The sequence below is a fragment of the Rattus norvegicus genome, chromosome X (assembly GCF_036323735.1).
Source record: "Rattus norvegicus strain BN/NHsdMcwi chromosome X, GRCr8, whole genome shotgun sequence".
Lineage (NCBI taxonomy): Eukaryota > Metazoa > Chordata > Mammalia > Rodentia > Muridae > Rattus > Rattus norvegicus.
Genome location: NC_086039.1, coordinates 37,044,215 through 37,071,750, shown reverse-complemented (window position 1 = coordinate 37,071,750; position 27,536 = coordinate 37,044,215). Strand labels below are relative to the sequence as shown.

The 27,536-nt window shown below is 38.9% G+C and overlaps 1 protein-coding gene across 1 annotated transcript in view; it reads left to right on the top strand.

Moving 5' to 3' along the window:
• The window catches only part of LOC120099333 (ribosome biogenesis protein erb1-like), a 95,846-nt gene that overhangs the window by 21,613 nt on the left and 46,697 nt on the right, over nt 1-27,536 (top strand). The window contains exons 4-6 of the mRNA XM_063280569.1: nt 20,048-20,152; nt 21,499-21,832; nt 23,431-23,544. Of these exons, the coding sequence (XP_063136639.1) occupies nt 20,048-20,152; nt 21,499-21,832; nt 23,431-23,544 (553 nt within the window). The remainder of the gene's footprint in view (nt 1-20,047; nt 20,153-21,498; nt 21,833-23,430; nt 23,545-27,536) is intronic.

The following is a 27,536-nucleotide window of genomic DNA, read 5'->3' as shown; positions in this document are numbered from 1 at the left end:
GTCCATACTTTAGCCTTTGAATAGCTATTATGATTCAGTGTGAGGGTTTCTTGTTTTTCTTGTTTAATTTAGTCATTTACAACCTGTTTTTTTCCAAGGAAGGAATGTTCCCTGTCTTGTCCACAGAGTGTCACTGTGGGATTATTTGAAAATCTAGAGCCCTGTAATATTGGACTCTTTGTGTTAAAAATATTTCTTTTCAAAGCAGAACTGATTATAGATTACTGGAAGACCTAGTCTTTGTGCCCTGGAGTATAGAAAGGGTTATGCTCAGTAAGAATTGTGACTTAAGGGCAGTTTGGTTAATATAAATACAGTTTTCCCAGTACAGCCTTTCATGTTGTAGTGAGCAGTCTATTAGGACAAAATAGATGTCCTAAACTTTCCTTTTAATTCCTCCCTTTATATCTATATTTGGCTCATAAATAAATTCTCCTAAATAATTTTTACTGCTCTAATTGGTGGCTTGAACTTGGGATAGTAGAGCCTAAATGAGTTGGATTACAGTTTCATGTAATAGCCTCCTTTATTCAGAGCATCAGCGCATCAGATAATTTATGCTCTGAGGGTTAAGATGAGTCACTTAAGTGAAGTGTACAATCACAGGGACAAGTGATATATGGCCAAAAGCATATTTTTCATCAAGGCATATGAACAAATAACAATAGCCAGTTGAAATGAGTAAATTAAAGTTCACTCCAGTCTGCTACACCAGGGAGGGGCATGAAAGCACGTTCTAAGAGTAATTCCATGTTTTGGAAGAAACTGAGGTCATAAGACTTTTAGCCTTGTGTTCTTGGAATTCTCTCATAAGCACTCAGAATTCTGCTTGCATGACTCCATTCTTGAACACTTGTTTCAACAGATAAGAATACAAATGGAGCACCTGTTAGGGAAAAGGGATTATTAATTGATATAATTCAGATTTTGAATATGTAAAACCAGTTTCTAATTGTTAAGTACTTTCACACTTCCTAAGGAACCAATTCAGGGTTGGGTTTTTTCCCTAGTGTTGGAGATGGATTCCTGGGTTTTGTTATGTTCTCCATTGAGTCACATCCTCAAGTTAGATTCCTTTTCGATTTTCCTTTACTGTGAACTTACTTTACATTCTTATTCAAGGAACTACTTCTCCGTCATGAATTTGGGTAGTTCTTTGGAGACAATAAACAACGAACCATTTTCTTTTCCTCTTGTCTAAAATTTAACGGTGCTGGAAATCATGCCTACGTGGCAGACAAGTGGCCGACTGCTGAAATATGGCCCCATTGCCCAAGTCACAGGAGTTTTCATCCTTCTTTTATTGGGGTTCCAAATTTTGAAAAGGTTTTCAACTTTGGAAAGATTCATAAGATACTTCAGAGTTCTCCATATATATATATGTATATGTATATGTATATGTATGTGTATGTGTATGTGTATGTGTATGTGTATGTGTATGTGTATGTGTATGTGTATGTGTATGTGTATATGTATATGTATATGTATATGTATATGTATATGTATATATACACACACATATATGTCTTAAGCTTCCCTAAATTTAAACTAATAGTACTCTAATCAAAATTAGGAAGTCAGCATTGATACAACAATATTATTTAAACTATACTTCTTATTTGAATTATGTAATTATTTCCAAATCTAATGTTTTTTCCTGTGACCAAGTTCAATCCAATACCTCACATTTAATATTTCCCAATTTGAGAATTTCATATATGAGTGTGCTACATTTGTATCATTTTTTTTTGGAGCTGGGGACCGAACCCAGGGCCTTGCGATTGCTAGGCAAGCGCTCTACCACTGAGCTAAATCCCCACCCCCCATTTGTATCATTTCCACTCCCTTGCTTCCCCCTCTGACTCTGCTTGTGATTCACTAGTTCTTCTTTTGCAGCGCCACCATTTCTTATTGTAAAACACCCCTTTAGAATTCACGACTTTTTTCTGTAATTATTATCATTAAATACATGTGCATGTGCACATGGATCTCTGTGAGGGTGCGCACCCCCCCCCACACACACACACATACACACTGAATTGGTCTCCACTGTCTCTTTAAATTTGTCACGGCTCCTCATTCTTCCCATGTTAGTGACCTTGGCATAGCTAGTCAGTTATTTTATAAAATGCCTCTCAATTTTTGTGTGTCTGATATTCCCTTTTGAATAGATTCCGATTATGCATTTTTGACAAGAATACTGCACAAATGATAACTATCTTGTTGAGACACATCACAGGGTAGGTCTTGTCTGTATATCTTTTTAATGGTGATATTAACACTTATCACTTGACTCACAAAATGTCTTCCACGTTTTTTTTTTACCCTTTGTAATAATACACAGCATTCTCTATGGTTCTTTTAACATCCTGTCTTTCCCAAACACACTGAATTGAGTTAGCATTGATCATAGATTTTTGACTGGCCATCATTACCGTTATATTTGACCAACAATGACTCTCTAATAATTCATTCCTTCTATGCTTATTAGAATAAAGTGATTAGAATTTATTAGAAAAAATCATTAATTTCTCACTCATTTAATTATAGTTAAATCAAAACAGACTCATGAAAATTTACTGAGTTTTAAGGCAACATTAACATTATATACATATACACGTACACACACACACACAAACCAACAGTTACTGTATTATTTTTCTTACAATATATATTGTAAGAGACATAATGTATGTTATATACTTGCTTTGCTATACAACATACTTGCTTTATTATATCTTGCAACCCAGTTATGAGCACCAGTTATGAGATCATTTCATTGATCTGATTTTTTATTTTGGGTCATTTTGAACTCATCCTTGACTCCTAAACTATTTTTGCTCTGCCTTTTTCTTACTCCTTTTTTTTTTTTTGAGCATGCTCTGCTTTTTTGCTATCACATGATGTACTGTGTTCATTAGCATTTTCCCTGCTCCTTCAAAGAAATTCAACTTCTGAAGGAACCCTTTTGTTTTAGTGAATGAAAATCTTGATCTGGATGCTAGGTGCATTGATAACTTTTGAGCCCTAGGACCTCTCAGTGGACAGAGGTAGAACATAAATCATGTAATACACATGAAAAAAATGTCTTGGGCATGCTAGGCAAGTGTTCTACCAACAAGGTACATCTCACCCTTGAGTTGAAATTATAGGTGTGCGTGTGTGTAATTAACTAGAACTAGTAGTGCAAGCCTATAATGTCAGCTACTGAAGACGCTGAGACAGGAGAATCTTAAACTCAAAGCCAGCCTTTGCAATTTGGTGTGGCTTTGTCTACAAATAAAAAAATGAAGAAAAGACTAGAGATATAGCTCAGAATTAAAATTCGTGTAAATGTCTTTTTTAATTTATTGGGTATTTTATGGATTAATATTTCAAATGTCAATCCGTTTTCCCCTCTCTCCCATTCCTCCTCCCTGCTCCCCTTGGTTTTATGAAGATGCTACCATTCCCACCCACCCACTCCCACCTCAACACCCTGGCATTCTCCTACACAGGGTAAATGAGACTTCATCAGACCAAGGGCTTCTCCTTCTATTGATGTCAGACAATGTCATCCTCTGCTACATATGAGGCTGGAGTCATGGGTCCCTCCATATGTACCCATTGGTTGGTGGTTTAGTCCCTGGGAGCTTTGGGGGAAGCCTGTTGGTTGATATTATTGTTCTTCCTATGGGATTGCAAACCCCTTTAGCTCCTTCAGTCTTTTCTCTAACTCATCCATTGGGATCCCCTTGTTCAGTCCAATGGTTCACTGCAAGCATCTGCATCTGTATTGGTAAGGCTCTGGTAGAGCCTCTCAGGAGACATCCATATCAGGATCCTGTCAGCATGCACTTCTTGGCATCAGCAATAGTGACTGGGTTTGGTGACTGCATATGGGATGGATCCCCAGGTGGGGCAGTCTTTGGTTGACCTTTCCTTCAGTCTCTGCTCCACTCTTTGTCCCTGTATTTCCTCCCATGAGTATTTTGTTCTCCCTTCTAAGAAGGACTGAAGCATCTACTAAAGTCTTCCTTCTTCTTGAGCTTAATATGATCTGTGAATTTTTTCTGACGTATTCCAAGTTTTTGGGATAATATCCACTTATCAGTGAGTACGTATCAGTGTGTTCTTTTATGGTTGGGTTACCTCACTCAGGATGATATTTTCTAGTTCTATCCATTTGCCTATGAATTTCATGAAGTCATTTTTGATAGCTGATTAATACTCCATTGTGTAGATATACCACATTTTTCTATATCCATTTCTCTGTTGAGGGACAACTGGGTTCTTTCCAGCTTCTGGCTATTATAAATAAGGTTGCTTATGAACTTAGTAGAGCATATGTCCTTATTATATGTTGGAACATCTTTTGGGTGTATACCCAGGAATGGTATAGCTGGGACTCAGGTAGTAATATGTTCAATTTTGTGAGTAATCTCCAGACTGATTTCCATAGTGGTAGCAGCTTGCAATCGTGCCAACAATGGAGGAGTGTTCCTCTTTCTCCACATCTCCAGCATCTGCTGTCAACTGACTTTTGATCTTAACCCTTCTGATTGTTGTGAGGTGGAGTCTTATGGTTATTTTGATTTTCATTTACCTGATGATTAAGGATGTCGAACATTTTTTTTTTTTGGTTCTTTTTTTCGGAGCTGGGGACCGAACCAAGGGCCTTGCGCTTCCTAGGCAAGCACTCTACCACTGAGCTAAATCCCCAACCCCGGATGTCGAACATTTTTAAGTGCTTCTCAGCCATTCCATATTTTTCAGTTGAGAATTCTTTGTTTAGCTCTGTGCCCCATTTTAATAGGATTATTTGATTCTCTGGAGTACTTTGTATATATTAGGTACTAGCCCTCTATGGTATGCAGGATTGGTAAAGATCTTTTCCCAACCTGTTGGTTGCTATTTTGTACTACTGACAGTGTCCTTTGCCTACAGAAGTTTTGCAATTTTATGAGGTCCCATTTGTCCATTCTTGATCTTAGAGCATAAGCCATTGGTGTTCTGTTCAGGAAATGTTTCACCTCTGCCTATTTATTTAAGGCTTTCTCCCACTTTTTTTCTATTAGTTTCAGTGTATCTGGTTTTGTGTAGAGGTCCTTGATCACCTGGACTTAAACTTTGTACAGGAGATAAGAATGGGTTGATTTGCATTCTTGTACATGCTGACCTCCAGTTGAACCAGCACCATTTGTAGAAAATGTTGTCTCTTCTCCATTGGATGTCAAAGATCAAGGGACCATAGGTATGTAGGTTCATTTCTGGGTTTTCAATTCTATTCCATTGATCAATCTGCCTGTCTTTGTACCAATACCATACAGTTTTTTGTTTTTGTTTTTGTTTTTGTTTTTGGTTCTTTTTTTTTTTTGGAGCTGGGGACCGAACCCAGGGCCTTGCGCTTCCTAGGTAAGCGCTCTACCACTGAGCTAAATCCCCAGCCCCTACCATACAGTTTTTATCACTATTGCTCTGTAATACTGCTTGAGGTCAGGGATGGTGATTCCCCCAGAAGTACTCTTAATTGTTGAGAATAGTTTTCACTATCCTGGGTTTTTTGTTATTCCAAATGAATCTGCAAATTGCTCTTCTAAGTCTATGAAGAATTAAGTTGGAAATTTGATGGGAATTGCATTGAATTTGTTGATTGCTTTTGGTAAAATGGCCATTTTTACTATATTAATCCTGCCAATCCATGAGCATGGGAGATCTTTCCATTTTCTAAGATGTTTGATTTCTTTCTTCAGAGACCTGAAGTTCTTGTCATACAGATCTTTCACTTGCTTGGCTAGAGTCATACCAAGGTATTTTTATTATTTGTGACTATTGTGAAGGGTATCCTTTCTTAATTTCTTTCTCAGCCTGTTTATCATTTGAATTTGTTTCAGTGAATTTTATATCTAGTCACTGCGCTGAAGTTTTTTTAATCAGCTGTAGGAGTTCTCTGGTGGAAATTTTTGAGTCATAAGTATACTATCATAACATCTCTAAATAGTGATATTTTGACTTCTTTCTTTCCAATTTGTATCCATTTGACCTCTTTTTGTTGTTTGATTGGTCTGGATAGCAGTTCAGGTACTATATTGCATAGGTAGAGAGAGAGAGTGGGCAGCCTTGTCTAGTCCCTGATTTTAGTGGGATTGCTTCAAGTTTCTCTCCATTTAGTTTAATGTTAGCTATTAGTTTGCTGTATATGGCTTTTACTATGTTTAGGTATGGGCCTTGAATTCCTATTCTTTCCAGGACTTTTATCATGAAGGGGTGTTGAATTTTGTCAAATGCTTTCTCAGCATCTAATGAAATGATCATGTGATATTTTTCTATGAGTTTGCTTATATAGTGGAATATATTGTTAGATTTCCACATAGTGAACCATCCCTGCATCCCTGGAATGAAGCCTACATTATCATGATGGATGATCGTTTTGAGGTGTTTTTGAATTTGGTTTGTTAGAATTTTATTGAGTAATGTTGCATCATATTCATCAAGGAATTTTGTCTGAAATTCCTTTCTTTGTTGGGTCTTTGTGTGGTTTGGGTATAAGCATAATTTTGGCTTCAAAGAACAAATTAGATAGTGTTCCTTTCATTTCTATTTTGTGGAATAGTTTGGACAGTACTGGTATTAGGTCTTCTATGAAGGTCTGATAAAATTCTCCAGTAAACCCGTCTGTTACTGGACTTGTTGTTGTTGTTGTTGTTGTTGTTGTTGTTGTTGTTGTTGTTGTTGTTGTTGAAAGACCTCTAATAATTGCTTCTATTTCTTCAGGAGTTATGGGACTGTTTAGATGGTTTATCTGATCCTTATTTGACTTTGGTATGTGATATCTGTCTAGAAAAAATTGTTCATTTCCTCCAGATTTTCCAGTTTTGTTGAATATAGGCTTTTGTAGGAGGATCCGATGATCTTTTGGATTTCCTCAGATTCTGTTGTTATGTCTCCATTTTCATTTCTGATTTTGTTAATTTGGACACTCTCTCTGTGTCCTCTGGTTAGTCTGGCTAAGGGTTCATCTATCTTGTTGATTTTCTCAAAGAGCCAGCTCCTGGTTCTGTTGATTCTTTGTATAGTCCTTTTTGTTTCTACTTGGTTGATTTCAGCTCTGAGTTTGATTATTTCCTGCCTTCTACTCCTCCTGGGTGTATTTGCTTCTTTTTGTTCTAGAACTTTCAGGTGTGCTGTCAAACTGTTAGTGTATGCTCTCTCCTGTTTCTTTTTGGAGGCACTCAGAGCTATGAATTTCCCTCTTAGCACAGTTTTCATTGTATCCCATAAGTTTGGATATTTTGTGCCTTCATTTTCATTAAATTCTAAAAAGACTTCAATTTCTTTATTTTTTCCTTGACAAAGATGTCATTTAGTAGGGCATTGTTCAGCTTACATGTATATGTTGTTTTAATTGTTGAAGACCAGCCTTAGTCCATGGTAATCTGATAGGATGCATGGGATTATTTCAACCTTCTTGAATCTATTTAGGCCTGTTTTTTGACCGATTATATGGTCAATTTTGGAGAAGGTACCATGAGGTGCTTAGGAGAAGGTATATTCTTTTTTTTAGGTGGAAATTTTCTATAGATATTTGTTAAATTCATTGGGTTCATAACTTCTATTAGTTTCACTGTGTTTATTTAGTTTCTGTTTCAGTGATCTTATCATATCTGAGAGTGAGGTGTTGAAGTCTCCCACTGTTATTGTGTGTGTGTGCTTTGAGCTTTAGTAAGGTTTCTTTTATGAATTTGGGTGCCCTTGCATTTAGAACATAGATTTTTAAGATTGAGAGTTCATCTTGTTGGATTTTTCCTTTGATGTGTATAAAGTGTCCTTCCTTACCTTTTACACTTGATCTTAGCCAAAAAGCTGAGAAGCGATCCTTCCTTACCTTTTAAAATAACTTTTGGTTGAAAGTTGATTTTATTTGATATTATAATGGCTACTCCATTTTTCTTCTTGGGACCTTTTGCTTGGAAAATTGTTTTCCAGTCTTTTACTCTGAGTTAGTGTCTTTGTCACTGAGGTGTGTTTCCTGTATGCAGCAAAATGCTGGGTTCTGTTTACATATCCTGTCTGTTAGTCTACGTCTTTTTATTGGGGAATTGTGTCCATTGATGTTAAGAGATATTAAGGAATAGTGACTGTTGTTTCCTGTTTTTTGTTGTTGTTAGAGGTAAAATCATGTTTGTGTGGCTATCTTCTTTTGGGTTAGTTGAAATTAGATTATTTTCTTGCTTTTTCTAGGGTGTAGATTCTCTCCTTGTATTGGAGTTTTCCATCTACTATCCTTTGTAGGGATGGATTTGTGGAAAGATATTCTGAAAATTTGTTTTGTCATGGAATTTCTTGGTTTCTCCATCGATGATAATTGAGAGTTTTGCAGGATACAGTAGCCTGGGCTGGCATTTGTGTTCTCTTAGGGTCTGTATGACATCTGTCCAGGATCTTCTGGCTTTCATAGTTTCTGGTGAGAAGTCTGATGTAATTCTGATAGGTCTGCCTTTATATGTTACTTGACCTTTTTCCCTTACTGCTTTTAATATTCTTTCTTTATTTTGTGCGTTTGGTGTTTTGACTATTATGTGATGGGAGGAATTTCTTTTCTCATTTTGTTCAATTCCTTTGCCTGTTTGGTTATATTTTCTTGTAACTTTTTACAGGGTTTTTTTGTTTCCTTTTTAAAGGCTTCTACCTGTTTATGTGTGTTGTCCTGTATTTCTTTAAGTGAGTTATTTATGTTATTCTTAAAGTCCTCTAACATCATCATGAGTTGTGATTTTTAAATCCAAATCTTGCTTTTTGGGTGTGTTTTGATATCCAGTATTAGCTGTGGTGTGAGAACTGGGCTCTGATGATGCCAAGTAGCCTTGGTTTCTGTTGCTTAGGTTCTTGTGCTTGCCTCTTGCCATTTGGTCATCTCTGATGTTAGTTGGTCTTGCTGTCTCTGACTGGAGCTCGTCCCTCTTATGGGCCTGCGAGCCTGTAACCTTAGGAATGAGAGCACTCCTGGGAGACCAGCTCTCTATGGGCAGGTTTTGGGTCTGAAGGGCTGTGGGAAAGCCCTAGCTCTGGGTGCACATAGCAACAGGATGGGTTTCATGTAAATGCCTTGATGTTTAATTTTTCTAATGTAATATTCTATGACATTTGGCTGATTTGGATGCAGTTTGACAGTGAGCCTAACTGTACATAATGTATTCTCAAGTGTAACAAAATTGTATTTTCTGTGGGAATTTCTTAGTGTCGTTTTGAGGGGATATTAGAAAAATGAGCTTTTTTTTTCTTTTTTTTTTTTTTTTTTTTTTTTTTTTTTTTTTGGAGCTGGGTACCGAACCCAGGGCCTTGCGCTCGCTAGGAAAGCGCTCTACCGCTGAGCTAAATCCCCAACCCCGAAAAATTAGCTTTTTAATAGATACCAAGAGTAGTATGTAATTATTAGGGGTTTTGTGAACTACGTAGCCTAGGGCAGTACCTGTAGATCTCAAACCTGAGGTCACAACTACTTTGAGCATTAAACAACCTTTTTAGAGGGGCTGCCTGAGACTGTTGGAAAACACAGATATTTAGATTTCAATGCATAACAATAGCAAAATTACATTTATGAAGTAGCAATGAAAATAATTTTATGGTTGGAGGTCACCACAGCATGAGGAAGTAACTGTATTAAAGTGTTGCAGCATTCGGAAGGTTGAAGCCCACTTCCTTAAAGGCAATGGAGGTACATATAACAGAGCTGGTTGTTATAAGATTTTATGAATAGAATGTGCTAGCAAAGTTTTAAAAACAAAGGTTTGTTTGGGTGTGGTGGTGCAGGCTTGTAATCTCAGCTACTTGGGATGCTAAGGCAGGAGGGTCGCAGGGCCAAGGCTAGCTTGGGAAATTTTGTGAGACCCTGTTCTTTCCAGAATAAAATTTAAAAAGAGCTGGGCATATGCTTTAGTATCAGAGCCCTTGTCTGACATGTGTGAACTTCTAGATTCAATCGCCAGTTATAGAAATCAGTCTGGAGGTTCCTCAGAAAATTGGACATTGAACTGCCTGAGGATCCAGCTATACCTCTCTTGGGCATATACCCAAAAGATGCCCCAACATATAAAAAAGACACGTGCTCCACTATGTTCATCGCAGCCTTATTTATAATAGCCAGAAGCTGGAAAGAACCCAGATGCCCTTCAACAGAGGAATGGATACAGAAAATGTGGTACATCTACACAATGGAATATTACTCAGCTATCAAAAACAATGACTTTATGAAATTCATAGGCAAATGGTTGGAACTGGAAAATATCATCCTGAGTGAGCTAACCCAATCACAGAAAGACATACATGGTATGCACTCATTGATAAGTGGCTATTAGCCCAAATGCTTGAATTACCCTAGATCCCTAGAACAAACGAAACTCAAGACGGATGATCAAAATGTGAATGCTTCACTCCTTCTTTAAATGAGGAAAAAGAATACCCTTGGCTGGGAAGGGAAAGGCAAAGATTAAAACAGAGACTGAAGGAACACCCATTCAGAGCCTGCCCCACAGGTGGCCCATACATATACAGCCACCCAATTGGACAAGATGGATGAAGCAAAGAAGTGCAGACCGACAGGAGCCAGATGTAGATCGCTCCTGAGAGACACAGCCAGAATACAGCAAATACAGAGGCGAATGCCAGCAGCAAACCACTGAACTGAGAATAGGACCCCCGTTGAAGGAATCAGAGAAAGAACTGGAAGAGCTTGAAGGGGCTCGAGACCCCATATGTACAACAATGCCAAGCAACCAGAGCTTCCAGGGACTAAGCCACTACCTAAAGACTATACATGGACTGACCCTGGACTCTGACCTCATAGGTAGCAATGAATATCCTAGTAAGAGCACCAGTGGAAGGGGAAGCCCTGGGTCCTGCTAAGACTGAACCCCCAGTGAACTAGACTGTTGGGGGGAGGGTGGCAATGGGGGGAGGGTGGGGAGGGGAACACCCATAAGGAAGGGGAGGGGGGAGGGGGATGTTTGCCCGGAAACCGGGAAAGGGAATAACACTCAAAATGTATATAAGAAATACTCAAGTTAAAAAAAAAAAAAAAGAAATACTCAAGTTAATAAAAAAAATAAATAAAATAAACTATATACAGCCTTCAGCAAAAAAAAAAGTGTAAATAAGAAACAAGGAAGGGGAATAACAATCGAAAGGTAAATAAGAAATACTCAAGTTGGCTGCCCGCGTGGAGAGCTCATAAGCAACACCCCATGAGCAAACTTGAGCCTCAGGACCACAGGTAAGACCAACTTTTCTGCTGCAAACAACCTGACTGGTGGCCTCAGGACACACAGAGGCAAAATTCCTCTAGGACCGGACACTTCCGGTTTTTAGCAGGATTCCCAACCTCGAGCTCCCTGCCCCCAGCTCACTGCTCCCAAACCCCATGGGAGAGAGAGCTCACCACCCGGACAGGTAGGCACTCCTGAGACTGCACAGCAGAAGAGACCACCAACACTGCCCACCCCTGCCCACATCCCTGGCCCAAGAGGAAACTGTATACGGCCTCTGGGTTCCCTTAGATAAGGGCACAGGAGCAGCAGGTCCCCTGCATCTGAGACCCCACCAGAATCTGAAGGGACCGACCAGATAAACAGTTCTCTGCACCCAAATCCCGTGGAAGGGAGAGCTAAACATTCAGAGAGGCAGACACAACTGGGAAACCAGAAGAGAGTACACTCTGCCCACATCTCTGACTCCAGAGGAAAACACCAAATGCTATCTGGGACTCTGGTGCACGGGGGCTCCCGGAAAGGGCGGCACAGATCCTCCTGGTTGCTGCCCTCACAGAGAGCTCATAAGCAACACCCCACTGGCAAACTTGAGCCTCAGGACCACAGATAAGACCAACTTTTCTGCTCCAAGCGACCTGCCTTCTGAACTCAGGGCACAGGCCCACAGGAACAGCTGAAGACCTGTAGATAGGAAAAACTGCACACCCGAAAGCAGAAAACTCTCTTCCCATAACTGGCTGAAAGAAAACAGGAAAACAGGTCTACAGCACTCCTGACACACACGCTTATAGGACAGTCTAGCCACTGTCAGAAATAGCAGAACAAAGTAACACTAGAGATAATCTGATGGCGAGAGGCAAGCACAGGAACCCAAGCAACAGGAACCAAGACTACATGGCACCATCGGAGCCCAATACTCCCACCAAAGCAAACACGGAATATCCAAAAACACCAGAAAAGCATGATCTAGATTCAAAATCACATTTGGTCATGATGCTGGAGGACTTCAAGAAAGACATGAATAACTCCCTTAGAGAAACGCAGGAAAACATAAATAAACAAGTAGAAGCCTACAGAGAGGAATCACAAAAATCCCTGAAAGAATTCCAGGAAAACACAATCAAACAGTTGAAGGAATTAAAAATGGAAATAGAAGCAATCAAGAAAGAACACATGGAAACAACCCTGGATATAGAAAACCAAAAGAAGAGACAAGGAGCCGTAGATAAAAGCATCACCAACAGAATACAAGAGATAGAAGAGAGAATCTCAGGAGCAGAAGATTCCATAGAAATCATCGACTCAACTATCAAAGATAATATAAAATGGAAAAAGCTACTGGTCCAAAACATATAGGAAGTCCATGACTCAATGAGAAGATCAAACCTAAGGATAATAGGTATAGAAGAGAGTGAAGACTCCCAGCTCAAAGGACCAGTAAATATCTTCAACAAAATCATAGAAGAAAACTTCTCTAACCTAAAGAAAGAGATACCCATAAGCATACAAGAAGCCTACAGAACTCCAAATAGATTGGCCCAGAAAAGAAACACCTCCCGTCACATAATAGTCAAAACACCAAATGCACAAAATAAAGAAAGAATATTAAAAGCAGTAAGGGGAAAAGTTCAAGTAACATATAAAGGCAGACCTACCAGAATCACACCAGATTTTCGCCAGAGACTGTGAAAGCCAGAAGATCCTGGACAGATGTCATACAGACCCTAAGAGAACACAAATGCCAGCCCAGGTTACTGTATCCTGCAAAACTCTCAATTAACATAGATGGAGAAACCAAGATATTCCATGACAAAACCAAATTTACACAATATCTTTCTACAAATCCAGCACTACAAAGGATAATAAATGGTAAAGCCCAACATAAGGAGGCAAGCTACACCCTAGAAAAAGCAAGAAACTAAATATCTTGGCAACAAAACAAAGAGAAGAAAAGCACACAAACATAACCTCACATCCAAATATGAATATAACAGGAAGCAATAATCACTATTCCTTAATATCTCTCAACATCAATGGTCTCAACTCCCCAATAAAAAACATAGATTAACAAACTGGATACTCAACGAGGATCCTGCATTCTGCTGCCTACAGGAAACACACCTCAGAGACAAAGACAGACACTACCTCAGAGTGAAAGGCTGGAAAACAACTTTCCAAGCAAATGGTCGGAAGAAGCAAGCTGGAGTAGCCAATCTAATATCAAATAAAATCAAATTTCAACTAAAAGTCATGAAAAAAATAAGGACACTTCATATTCATCAAAGGAAAAATCCACCAAGATGAACTCTCAATCCTAAATATCTATGCCCCAAATACAAGGGTACCTACATACATAAAAGAAACCTTACTAAAGCTCAAAACACTCATTGCACCTCACACAATAATAGTAGGAGATTTCAACACCCCACTCTCATCAATGGACAGATCATGGAAACAGAAATTAAACAGAGACGTAGACAGACTAAGAGAAGTTATGAACCAAATGAACTTAACAGATATTTATAGAACATTCTATCCTAAAGCAAAAGGATATACATTCTTCTCAGCACCTCATGGTACATTCTCCAAAATTGACCATATAATTGGTCAAAAAACGGGCCTCAACAGGTACAGAAAGATAGAAATAATCCCATGTGTGCTATCAGACCACCATGGCCTGAAGCTGGTCTTCAATAACAATAAGGGAAGAACACCCACATATACGAGGAAGCTGAACAATCCTCTACTCAACGATAACCTGGTTAAGGAAGAAATAAAGAAAGAAATCAAAGACTTCTTAGAATTTAATGAAAATGAAGGTCCAACATACCCAAACTTATGGGACACAATGAAAGCTGTGCTAAGAGGAAAACTCATAGCTCTGAGTGCCTGCAGAAAGAAACAGGAGAGAGCATATGTCGCCAGCTTGACAGCACACCTAAAAGCTCTAGAACAAAAAGAAGCAAATACACCCAGGAGGAGTAGAAGGCAGGAAATAATCAAACTCAGAGCTGAAATCAACCAAGTAGAAACAAAAAGGACCATAGAAAGAATCAACAGAACCAAAAGTTGGTTCTTTGAGATAATCAACAAGATAGATAAACACTTAGCCAAACTAAGGAGAGGACACAGAGAGTGTGTCCAAATTAACAAAATCAGAAATGAAGATGAAGACATAACTGCAGAATGAGAGGAAATTAAAAAGATCATCATATCTTACTACAAAAGCCTATATTCAACAAAACTTGAAAATCTGCAGGAAATGGACAATTTCCTAGACAGATACCAGGTACCGAAGTTATAAACCATTTAAACAACCCCATAACTCCTAAGGAAATAGAAGCAGTCATTAAAATTCTCCCAACCGAAAAGAGCCCAGGTCCATACGGGTTTAGTGCAGAATTCTATCAGACCTTCATAGAAGACCTCATACCAATATTATCCAAACTATTCCACAAAATTGAAACAGATGGAGCACTACCGAATTCCTTCTACGAAGCCACAATTACTCTTATACCTAAACCACACAAAGACCCAACAAAGAAAGAGAACTTCAGACCAATTTCCCTTATGATTATCGACGCAAAAATACTCAATAAAATTCTGGCAAACCGAATTCAAGAGCACATCAAAACAATCATCCACCATGATCAAGTAGGCTTCATCCCAGGCATGCAGGGATGGTTTAATATACGGAAAACCATCAACCTGATCCATTATATAAACAAACTGAAAGAACAGAACCACATGATCATTTCATTAGATGCTGAGAAAGCGTTTGACAAAATTCAACACCCCTTCATGATAAAAGTCCTGGAAAGAATAGGAATTCAAGGCCCATACCTAAACATAGTAAAAGCCATATACAGCAAACCAGTTGCTAACATTAAACTAAATGGAGAGAAACTTGAAGCAATCCCACTAAAATCAGCGACTAGACAAGGCTGCCCACTCTCCCCCTACTTATTCAATATAGTTCTTGAACTTCTAGCCAGAGCAATCAGACACCAAAAGGAGATCAAAGGATACAGATTGGAAAAGAAGAAGTCAAAATATCACTATTTGCAGATGACATGATAGTATATTTAAGTGATCCCAAAAGTTCCACCAGAGAAGTACTAAAGCTGATAAACAACTTCAGCAAAGTGGTTGGGTATAAAATTAACTCAAAATAAATCAGTAGCCTTCCTCTACACAAAAGAGAAATGAGCTGAGAATGAAATTAGGGAAACGACACCCTTCATAATAGTCCCAAATAATATAAAGTACCTTGGTGTTACTTTAACCAAGGAAGTGAAAGATCTGTACAATAAGAACTTCAAGACTCTGAAGAAAGAAATTGAAGAAGACCTCAGAAGATCGAAAGATCTCCCATGCACATGGATTGGCAGGATTAATATAGTGAAAATGGCCATTTTACCAAAAGCAATCTACAGATTCAATGCAATCCCCATCAAAATACCAATCCAATTCTTCAAAGAGTTAGACAGAACAATTTGCAAATTCATCTGGAATAACAAAAAACCCAGGATAGCTAAAACTATCCTCAACAATAAAAGGACTTCAGGGGGAATCACTATCCCTCAACTCAAGCAGTATTACAGAGCAATAGTGATAAAAACTGCATGGTATTGGTACAGAGACAGACAGATAGACCAATGGAATAGAATTGAAGACCCAGAAATGAACCCACACACCTATGGTCACTTGATTTTTGACAAAGGAGCCAAAACCATCCAATGGAAAAAAGATAGCATTTTCAGCAAATGGTGCTGGTTCAACTGGAGGGCAACATGTAGAAGAATGCAGATCGATCCATGCTTATCACCCTGTACAAAGCTTAAGTCCAAGTGGATCAGGACCTCCACATCAAACCAGATACACTCAAACTAATAGAAGAAAAAGTGGGGAAGCATCTCGAACACATTGGGAGTGGAAAAAATTTCCTGAACAAAACACCAATGGCTTATGCTCTAAGATCAAGAATCGACAAATGGGATCTCATAAAACTGCAAAGCTTCTGTAAGGCAAAGGACACTGTGGTTAGGACAAAACGGCAACCAACAGATTGGGAAAAGACCTTTACTAATCCTACAACAGATAGAGGGCTTATATCCAAAATATACAAAGAACTCAAGAAGTTAGACTGCAGGGAGACAAATAACCCCATTAAAAAATGGAGTTCAGAGCTAAACAAAGAATTCACAGCTGAGGAATGCTGAATGGCTGAGAAATACCTAAAGAAATGTTCAACATCTTTGGTCATCAGGGAAATGCAAATCAAAACAACCCTGAGATTTCACCTCAAACCAGTGAGAATGGCTAAGATCAAAAACTCAGGTGAGAACCGATCTGCTGAGGATGTGGAGAAAGAGGAACGCCCCTCCATTGTTGGTGGGATTGCATACTGGTCCAACCATTCTGGAAATCGGTGTGGAGGTTCCTCAGAAAATTGGACAATGAACTACCTGCGGACCCAGCTATACCTCTCTTGGGCATATACCCAAAAGATGCCCCAACATATAAAAAAGACAGATGCTGCACTATGTTCATAGCAGCCTTATTTATAATAGCCAGAAGCTGGAAAGAACCCAGATGCCCTTCAACAGAGGAATGGATACAAAAAAAGTGGTACATCTACACAATGGAATATTACTCAGCTATCAAAAACAATGACTTTATGAAATTCATAGGCAAATGGTTGGAACTGTTTCATATCATCCTGAGTGAGGTAACCCAATCACAGAAAAACACACATGGTATGTACTCATTTATAAGTGGCTATTAGCCCAAATGCTTGAATTACCCTATATGCATAGAACACATGAAACTCAAGATGGATGATCAAAATGTGAATGCTTCACTCCTTCTTTAAAAGGGGAACAAGAGCACCCTTGGCAGGGGATAGAGAGGCAAAGATTAAAACAGAGACTGAAGGAACACCCATTCAGAGCCTGCCCCACATGTGGCCCATACATATACAACCAACCTATTAGACAAGATGGATGAAGCAAAGAAGTGTAGGCCAACAGGAACCGGATGTAGATCTCTCCTGAGAGACACAGCCAGAATACAGCAAATACAGCGGCGAATGCCAGCAGTAAACCACTGAACTGAGAACAGGAACCCTGTTGAAGGAATTAAAGAAAGAACTGGATGAGATCGAAGGGGCTGGAGACCCCATATGAACAACAATGCCAAGCAACCAGAGCTTCCAGGGACTAAGCCACTACCTAAAGACTATACATGGACTGACCCTGGACTCTGACCTCATAGGTAGCAATGAATATCCTAGTAAGAGCACCAGTGGAAGGGGAAGCCCTTGGTCCTGCTAAGACTGAACCCCCAGTGAACGTGATTATTGGGGGGAGGGCGGCAATGGGGGGAGGATGGGGAGGGGAACACCCATAAATAAGGGGAAGGGGGAGGGGTTAGGGGGAGGTTGGCCGGAAACCGGGAAAGGGAATAACACTCGAAATGTATATAAGAAATACTCAAGTTAATAAAAAAAATTAAAAAAAGAAATACTCAAGTTAATAAAGATAAAAATAATAAATAATGCTAACAGAACCAAAACTATCATTGTAATCAAGTGAATCACAAGAGTCCGTATGATTTTTGAGAGGTTACTAAATGCCTAAGTCCATAGTCTTCCTCTCACTAAAATTTTGGTGTGAGAATTAAACCTGAGATTTGAATTCTAAGTGAATTACCTCCAATGCCAGAGAGTTTCCAATTTGGTAAATCTGAGGTATGCCCTAGGGACCTTCTGTTTATAGAGCTAAGCTTAAATGCCATCCCCATCCCTAAATTGTCTCTTATAAAAACACTGTTCTAAAAAGAAAGTGTAAATAAAATTAATAATATCAAATAAATTTAAAATTTAGAGATGTAGTGGAACTGCAAGGCCTAAAATTCCTAGATCTTACTTAATAGCTCGCTGCCTGTGGTATAGTATTTAGCCAGGGTCTTAGCAACTAGGAAGCTGGGGGACGATGTGATGTGAGGGCAAAAAATTGCTCAGGTTCCCAAGTCATGTTCTGAGGAACTGGCGCTTGAGCCACTTCCCTTTCTGATATTTCTCTCTCCTGGCTTTCACTGCATTCTACTGATCTCCCCCTACCCCTCCCTCCGCCAGGCTATGCTGCTTGCAATCCTTGGTTCTCTCTCTTTCCTTCCCTCTAGCACCTTTTCCTTACTAGGCATCTCCTGTTTTTCTCTGAGCCTGATATAGCCTGGAGGCAGAGTACTGTATTTTGCCTGGTGAGTATTTCCCAGCAGCAGTGCAGTTCTACAGTCAGTAAGCCTGGCAGAGCCTAGCTTTTTTTGGCCATTCTGATTCATACAGAGTTAAGTCTTCTGTTGCTCAGGGGCTGATGCCTTTGCTGGTTTGTGCAACTTCCATCCTTTCTGTCTTCATAGACTTATATGCATCAGTCACAGCCCTCCACCTCTCAATCATGTATGTGGTTCTCTATTGCTTTTTCTCTTGTGCAGCTTGAAAACACCACTTTTCTTGCCTGACTATACCCTCTTAGTGGCTCTCACTCTTTGTACTCCCCTCAGAACGTAGTTCCTTAGGACAGCATTTATACTGCCCATTGAAACACTGAGCTTCCTTTTCTCTCTGAGTATTTTTCACATGCTGATTGTTCTGCCTTGTATGCTCCACGTATCATATCTCCACATATCACCCATCTAACACTTTCCTTACCTTACTTTTAGATGTTCTACTCAGAGTTCGTGTTTTCTGAAAAGCCGCAGCTGATAGTCTAACTTCTGTCTGCTCTACTGGGCAAGCTTTGCCTCACCTCCTTACCTGTGCCATGGTGTGCAGAGATGATACTGCTAATGGAGAGCTGAGCCCTCTTTAGCCAAACATCTTATAGCACTGTTCTTTTCATTATCAGGACAAAGCTACAGCCATGTTTCTCCTTAAAAGAACCTTTAAGAGATATTTTCATCCCACTTCTGAACATGAGATAATTGAAGCAGAGACATTGAGTAACTTGCCCAACATCATATACCTAACAAGTGTCGATGTTCTGTTGTCAGAACCAATCGTCTTCCCCTGAAGCTGTGGTGTTCACTTCAGTGCCACAGACTTGGGCTTCTCATACTTAACCATGTATCTAGACCCATCCCAGGGCTTGTTAAAACCAGACTTGCTTACTTCCACTCAGGTTCTCCATTGTAGGCATGGGATGGAGCCTTGGATTTCTGCATTTCTCTAAGTTACTACCTTCCTTGATGAGAAATGGCACCCGCCTGTTTGTGTTGCATGGGAGGGTGTCAACAGCTGTGAGTTCCCACCTTCCATCACTGATATCGCTTCCAAATGTGCATAGGTCAGACAGTATAGAAGCAGGTTGAGACTGCCAGGTGGTTGGTGACACATCCAGGGCTTACCCCAAGGAAATGGTGCATTTATGACTGTTGCAGAACTTCCAGTGCCCAAACCGCAAATGTCAGCTTCACATGTTTTCTTTGGAAAATTATTTTGTTTTTAATTTTTATTCAATGTATTCATTGTATTTATGGGCATGATTTACCTACTTGTATGTATGTGCATAACATGCATGCATGCTGCCTGCATAGGTCAGAAGGGGGAACAGCTCTCTAGGAACTGATTGTGATGGGATGGTTGTGAACCACCAGATGGGTGCTGGGAACTGAACTCAGGTCCTCAGCAAAATCAGTAGCAAGTGCTGTTTAACAGCTGAGCCACGTCTCCCGGCCTACATTTTCACATGTATTACTTTTCTTTTAAAATGAGAACTTAACAATTTTCTTATTTATAATAGCAATTAGAAGAACTCCTTGAGAGGACAAACAGGCAGATTACCAATATTTATGAAGCAGTTTCAAGAATGCACGAGTTCTGTGGGGTGTCACAGATGGAGAGATGTGTAAGTATTATAAAGGCATTCTTCAATCTTGCAAAACTTCTAGTACCTAAAGATATGGAACCATAAAATTAACAAGGTTCATCTACACTTAGTTCACATAGGTGACTAAAATTTGTATTGGGGACACAGGGAATGAGCTGCCTTTACTTTTAACAGTAGAAAGTGCTGTAATGATACAAATAGATGTACATGTTCGACCAGTTTTTAAAAATATTTTAAAATTATTTGTGTGTATGTGTTTATGTGTATGCCTAGTTGCTGCAGAGGCCAGAAGGGCGTGTTAGATCACATGGGGTACAAGTAACTTCTTGGTGTGGGTGATGAGAACCAAGTTGGGTGTTCTGGAAGAATAATATATTTAGCCATCTCTGACTATCATTTTAATTTTTGTTTGTATTCACAGTTGACTGAAACTGGGTGAGTGTCATTTTAGATGAGATATGTGTTCACACAAGAATATATTGACTTTGGGTCTGGTTAATTTAGGTGTGTGTGTTTTTTTTTTTAATTTAGAAATTCTTTATGACAAAGAACCAAATATGGTGAAGTATGCCTATCCTACTACCCAGGATGCCTGGGCAGGAGGATCATCATTTGTAGGAAACCTAAAATGATATGACTAACAACAAACCTCAAGAAACAAAACAATTGAGAGGCTCTGCCAGAGAATGTCCAGTACAGAGGGGGATGCTCTCAGCCAACCATTGAACTGAGACCGGGGTCCCCATTGGAGGACTTAGAGAAAGGAGCTGAAGGGGTTTGCAACCCCATAAGAACAACAATACCAACCAACCAGAGCTCCCAGAGACTAAACCACTATCCAAAGAGTACACATGGACAGACCCATGGCTCCAGCTGCATATGTAGCAGAGGATGGCCCTGTTGGGCACCAATGGAAGGAGAAGCCCTTGGTCCTGCTCTACTCCCCAGTGTAGGGGAATATCAGGGCAGAGAGGCGGGAAGAGGTGGGTGGATGGGTGGGTGGGGGAACACCCTCATAGAAGAAGGAGAGGGGGATAGGGGGTTTGTGGATGGGAAACTGGGAAAGGGGATAACATTTGAAATAAATAAAATAATAAATAAAAATGAAATAAATAAATAAAATATCCAATAAGAAATAATAATTAAGGGGTTGGGGATTTAGCTCAGTGGTAGAGCGCTTGCCTAGCAAGTGCAAGGCCCTGGGTTCGGTCCCCAGCTCCAAAAAAAAAAAAAAAAGAAATAATAATTAAAAAAGAAACAAAACAACAACAAAAAGAAACATTTTGATTGGCTGATCACATGGAGGAACTGAAATCTAGGAACTGAAGAAAGCTTAACTCATTCTATTTTCTTTTCTTGGACAGAGAAAATGTGGTGAGCCATTAAGCCCAGCAGTGCAAGCAGTTGAGGGCCAGGACAATCCTGACAGAAGAGTTCTTCAGCCAGTGGCAGAGGACAACCGTGAAAAGCTAGTTCCTGATACTGACTTAGATCCCCGTGATGGAGGTGCTCAAGAAATCAACACTGTCACCATCTCATCTAACCAGCCTGCTGTGGAAGCTCCTCTAGTATTTCAGAAACCACTGGACTCCATTCCAACTAATGGCCCTAATGCCATGATTGACCCAGATATTGTGGGAATTAAGAACATCATCCCAGATATGGTCGCACCATTTGTCTACATCCCTCCCAATTTGGGTGAGTATGTAAAGACACATGAATAGCATTATTTTGATTTTAAAACTCCTTCATACAAACTCGTAGTATGGTATGTTTTTATCTCAAAGATTTATGTTGAGACCTTTTCAGATTCATATATAGTGGTAAGAAACATGGCAGAAATATAGTCTCCCTCAAAGGTAACATCTCATGAAAGCTATGGTTGCCATTTGCACCTGTGAATTTAGTTTAGTTTAATTTACCATCTCAGAAAGTTTATGAGTTTACCAGTCAAGGTTCTAGTACAAGACCCTCTTTAATCATACTTGCTGCATTGCCACAAATATACATCTAAATCCATCCCCTCTTTGGCTGGCCTTTCCTTCCACTTGCAGCATTTTAATAGAAGGTTTCCCCCTACAATATAATACCTTGGAGATGCATCCAAATAATTGTGTATATCAGCAGTTTTATCCTTTTGATTGCTGAACAATCTAGCCCATGTTATAGGTATGCTGTGATTTAACCATTCACATTTAAAGGAAAATATGTGACGTTTACTATTTAGGGTCAAGATTGATATGAACACTTAGGTATAAATGTTCATATTTATTTATGTAAGTATTTATATAAGCATTATATAAATATTTATATAGACAAAACCTTTTTTATATAAATTAAAGTTTTTATTTCCTTGACACAAAAAGAGTTTAGTTCCTTCTAATGTGTGAATTTGCACGTTTACAGTTTTTTGTTTGTTTGGGTTTTTGTGAGTTTTTTTGAGATAGGGTTTCTCTGTGTAGTCCTGGCTGTCATGGACATGCTTTGTAGACCAGGTTGGTGTTGAATCTGGATTCAACAATATCATCAACTCATATGAGTTGCCTGCTTCTCAGAGATCTGCGTACCTCTGCTTCCTGAGTATTGGGATTAAAGCATGCACCACTACACCCAGCTTGCATGGTTAGTTTGTGTTAAAAAAAAAGTTCCATTGAGAAATAACTTATGTCTTAGTCTATTTCTGCTGGTAAAACAAGATACCATACTGTACAAAGAGGAATCCATTTTTTTTACTGTTCTGGAGGATGGGAAGTTGAAGAACAAGGTGCCATTTTATGGTAAGGGCTGCACTAAGCAGCTTTTTACAAGGAACCTAATGCCATTCATGAAAGAGTAGGTCTCACAGCATGGTAGCTTTCCATCAGCTTATACAACCACAATATCAGTACTGAATTCTAAATGAGACAACACACTTGTTCAAAGCATAGTAATTGATATGTAAAATCCTACACATGTTGAAAGTATACAATTTGACAAATTTGGCCATATGCATGTTCACTATTATGAGAAAGTGCATGACTGCTTTCCATTGTATTTACACTATTTTACATTCTTGCTAGAACTTTGTACTTTTCATTTCTATTGTTTTCTTTCTTCTGAATGATTCAAGACTCCTTCTTTATCACATCCTTTTGTATTGATGATTTCCTTTTATTTTTTTTAAAGGGGTAAATCTGTAGGGGACAAATTCTTCTAAATTTCCTCTTGGTGTGAATGTCTTAATTATTCCTCCTCTTTCCTGAAGAATATAATTCACATATGAAAGATCTTCTAACACTTAATTTTTTTATTTATAGAAATACCAGATTTTACAGAAGTCATTATTAGAAACAACACTGTGATGATGAGCAACCCAACTTCTGAGGAAAATCAACAAGATAGTTTCAATCCACCTGTCTATCACAACTTTGGTGAGTTTGAAATGATATTCATTAGAAATGGCACTCTAACACTTATTCATTTATTATATATAAGTACACTGCAGCTGTCTTCAGACACACCAGAAGAGGGCATCAGATCCCATTACAGATGGTTGTGAGCCATCATGTGGTTGCTGGAAATTGAACTCAGGACCTCTGGAAGAGCAGTCAGTGCTCTTAACCACTGAGCCATCTCTCCAGCCCGAAATGCCACTCTAGAATCCAAACTCAGCCCAGGGTTAAGTTAGCATCACTATTTTTTATTGTTTGAGAATCTTGTATGTGTGTATAATGTTTTGAATAAATACATCTCTCCATCCTCTTCTCCCACCTCCTCTACTACTCCCCCTTTTCATTTCCTACTTCATGTACTCCTTTTCAAAAAAAAAAAAACAGACTCTACTTTGTGTGGCCAGTATGTGTGTGGGCATAGGGCCATCTGCTGGAGCCAAGGCAGCCTATCAGCGGTATTGTTCCTAAAGAAAATTGACTCTCCATTTCTAAGTAGCCATCAATTTCACCTAGGTGTGGGACTTATTATTTTATTTTTGAGATTATAATTTAACTATAACACTTCCTCTGCTTCCTAAAAACCCTACCAGCAAACCACTTCCCAGTATGTTTTAAATCCATGTCCTTAAAAAAAAAAACCGATTACTGCACGCATAGATGTATAAACATTATATATATATACATATATATATATAAACATACATACACACACACTTTTCAGTTTGTATAATGTTATCTATATATGTGCTTTCAGGGCTGATCATTTGGCATTGAACAACCACTTCATGTGCTTGTTCCTGGGGAAGGCTACCTGTCCCATTTCCAGCTTTCCCAGCCAATAGTTCTTGATGTAGGCTTGAGGGGTAATGGGGCTTTTTCTGTCCACCTTGGTATGTTCATTGCTGACCTCCTTGTTCAGCTCATACTTAGGCAGTCACATTGGTGAGAATTTCTGTGTGTAGCTTCAGATAACACTAGGAGAAAGATTCACAACAAATCCCTTGATCCTATGGCACTTAATATGCTTTGGGGAGAACTTGTTGCCCCCCCAATCTACTCACTCTATACCTGTCCAATATAGTATAATTCTTTTTTCTAAATGTCTCAAGGAGCTTTATTTTTCCATCTTTCTTTTAAAATGAAACTTTGGATTTGAAATTATTTCATATTCACATGCATTTTGTAAGAAGTATTTCAGAAAGAATGTTATAGTTCGGCTATTGTCCCCAATTATAACATCTTTAAAATTATAACAAACGTTATACAGTAAGATTTTTAAATTAGTTCAATCCACAGATCTGAGATGTCTTCAAGTTTACTACTATTAATATTAATGGCCATTATCCACTCTATTTAGGCTTATCACATTCTAAGATTGTTTTGTAGTGCTAGGAATGAATGGATCAAGGGCCTTGTGCTTATTAGGCAAGTGTTCTACCATGTTGATACATTTTTATTGGATATATTTATTCACATTTCAAATGTTATTCTCTTTCCCAGTTTCCCATATATGAACCCCCTATTGTCTGGGTCTGGTGGCTGTATACATATGAGCTGGATCCCTACCCCGGTGGTGGGGCAGGCTCTGAATGGCCATTCCTTCAGTCTCCACTCCAAACTTTGTCTCCATATCTCCTACTATGAATACTTTTGTTCCCCCTTCTAAGGAAGGACTGAAGCATCTGCTCTTTGGTTGTCCTTCTTCTTGAGCTTCATGTGCTCTGTGGATTGTATCTTGGGTAATTCAAACTTTTGGGCTAATATCCACTTATCATTGAGTGAATAACATGTGTGGGGTTTTTTGTGATTGGGTTACCTCACTCAGGATGATATTTCCTAGTTCTATCCATTTGCCTATGAATTTCATGAAGTCATTGTTTTTGATAGCTGAGTAATATTCCATTGTGTAGATGTACTACATTTTCTGTATCCATTCCTCTGTTGAAGGGCATCTGGGTTCTTTCCAGCTTCTGGCTATTATAAATAAGGCTGCTATGAACATAGTGGAGCACGTGTCTTTTTTATATGTTGGGGGATCTTGTGGGTATATGCCCAAGAGAGGTATAGCTGGATCCTCAGGCAGTTCAATGTCCAATTTTCTGAGGAACCTCCAGACTGATTTCCAGAGTGGTTGTACCAGTCTGCAATCCCACCAACAATGGAGGAGTGTTCCTCTTTCTCCACATCCTCGCCAGCGTCTGCTGTCACCTGAGTTTTTGATCTTAGCCATTCTCACTGGTGTGAGGTGAAATCTCAGGGTTGTTTTTATTTGATTTGCATTTCCCTGATGACTAAGGATGTTGAACATTTCTTTTGGTGTTTCTCAGTCATTCGGCATTCCTCAGCTGTGAATTCTTTGTTGAGCTCTGAACCCCATTTTTAATAGGGTTATTTGTCTCCCTGCAGTCTAACTTCTTGAGTTCTTTGTATATTTTGGAAATGAGCCCTCTATCAGATGTAGGATTGGTAAATATCTTTTCCCAACCTGTTGGTTGCTGTTTTGTCCTAATGACAGTGTCCTTTGCCTTATAGAAGCTTTGCAGTTTTATGAGGTCCCATTTGTCAATTTTTGATCGTAGAGCATAAGCCATTGGTATTCTGTTCAGGAAATTTTCCCTGGAGCCCATGTGATCGAGACTCTTCCCCACCTTTTCTTCTATTAGTTTCAATATATCTGGTTTTATGTGGAAGTCATTGATCCTACCTGCCTGTTTCTGTACCACTACCATACAGTTTTTATCACTATAGCTCCTGTAATACTGCTTGAGGTCAGGGATGGTGATTCCCCCAAAATTCTTTTAATGTTGAGGAAAGTTTTTTCTATCCTGGATTTTTTGTTATTCCAAATGAATTTGCAAATTGTTCTGTCTAACTCTGTGAAGAATTGAATTGTAATTTTGATGGGGATTGCATTGAATATGTAGATTGCTCTTGGCAAGATGGCCATTTTTACTATATTAATCCTGCCAATCCATGAGCATGGGAGATCTTTCCATCTTCTGAGATCTTCAGTTTCTTTCTTCAGAGACATGAAGTTCTTGTCATACAGATCTTTCACTTGCTTGGTTAGAGTTACTCCAAGATATTTTATATTATTGGGAAGTATTGTGAAGGCTGTCATTTCTCTAATATCTTTCTCAGCCTGTTTATCCTTTGAGTAGAGGAAGGCGCCTGATTTGTTTGAGTTAATTTTATACCCAGCCACTTTGCTGACATTGTTTATCAGGTGGAACAAGAACTAGGTAGTTCTCTGGTGGAACTTTTGGGGTCACTTAAGCATACTATCATATCATCTGCAAATAGTGACATTTTGACTTTTTCCTTTCCAATTTGTATCCCTTTGACCTCCTTTTGTTTTCTGATTGCTCTGGCTAGCACTTCAGGTACTATATTGAATAGGTATGGAGAGAGCGGGCAGCCTTGTCTAGTTCTTGATTTTAGTGGGATTGATTCAAATTTCTTTCCATTTAGGGTGATGTTTGGATACTGGCTTGCTGTATATTGCTTATGCTATGCTTAGGTATTGGCCTTGAATTCCTGATCTTTCCAAGACTTTTAACATAAAGGGGTCTTGAATTTTTTCAGATGCTTTCTCAGCATCTAATGAGGTGATCATGTTGTTGGTTTTTTTTTCTTTGAGTTTTTTTATATAGTAGATTATGTTGATGGATTTCCTTACATTGAATCATCCATGCATCCCTAGGATGAAGCCTACTTGATCATGATGGATGGTCGTTTTGATGTGTTCTTATATTCTGTTTGCGAGAATTTTATTGAGAATTTTTGCATTGATATTCATAAGGGAAATTGGTTTGAAGTTCTCTTTCTTTGTTGGGTTTTTGTGTGGTTTAGGAATAAATGTAATTGTGGCTTCATAGAAGAAATTGGGTAGTGTTCCTTCTGTACCTATTTCGTGGAATAGTTTGGATAGTATTGGTATGAGGTCTTCTATGAAGGTCCAATAGAATTCT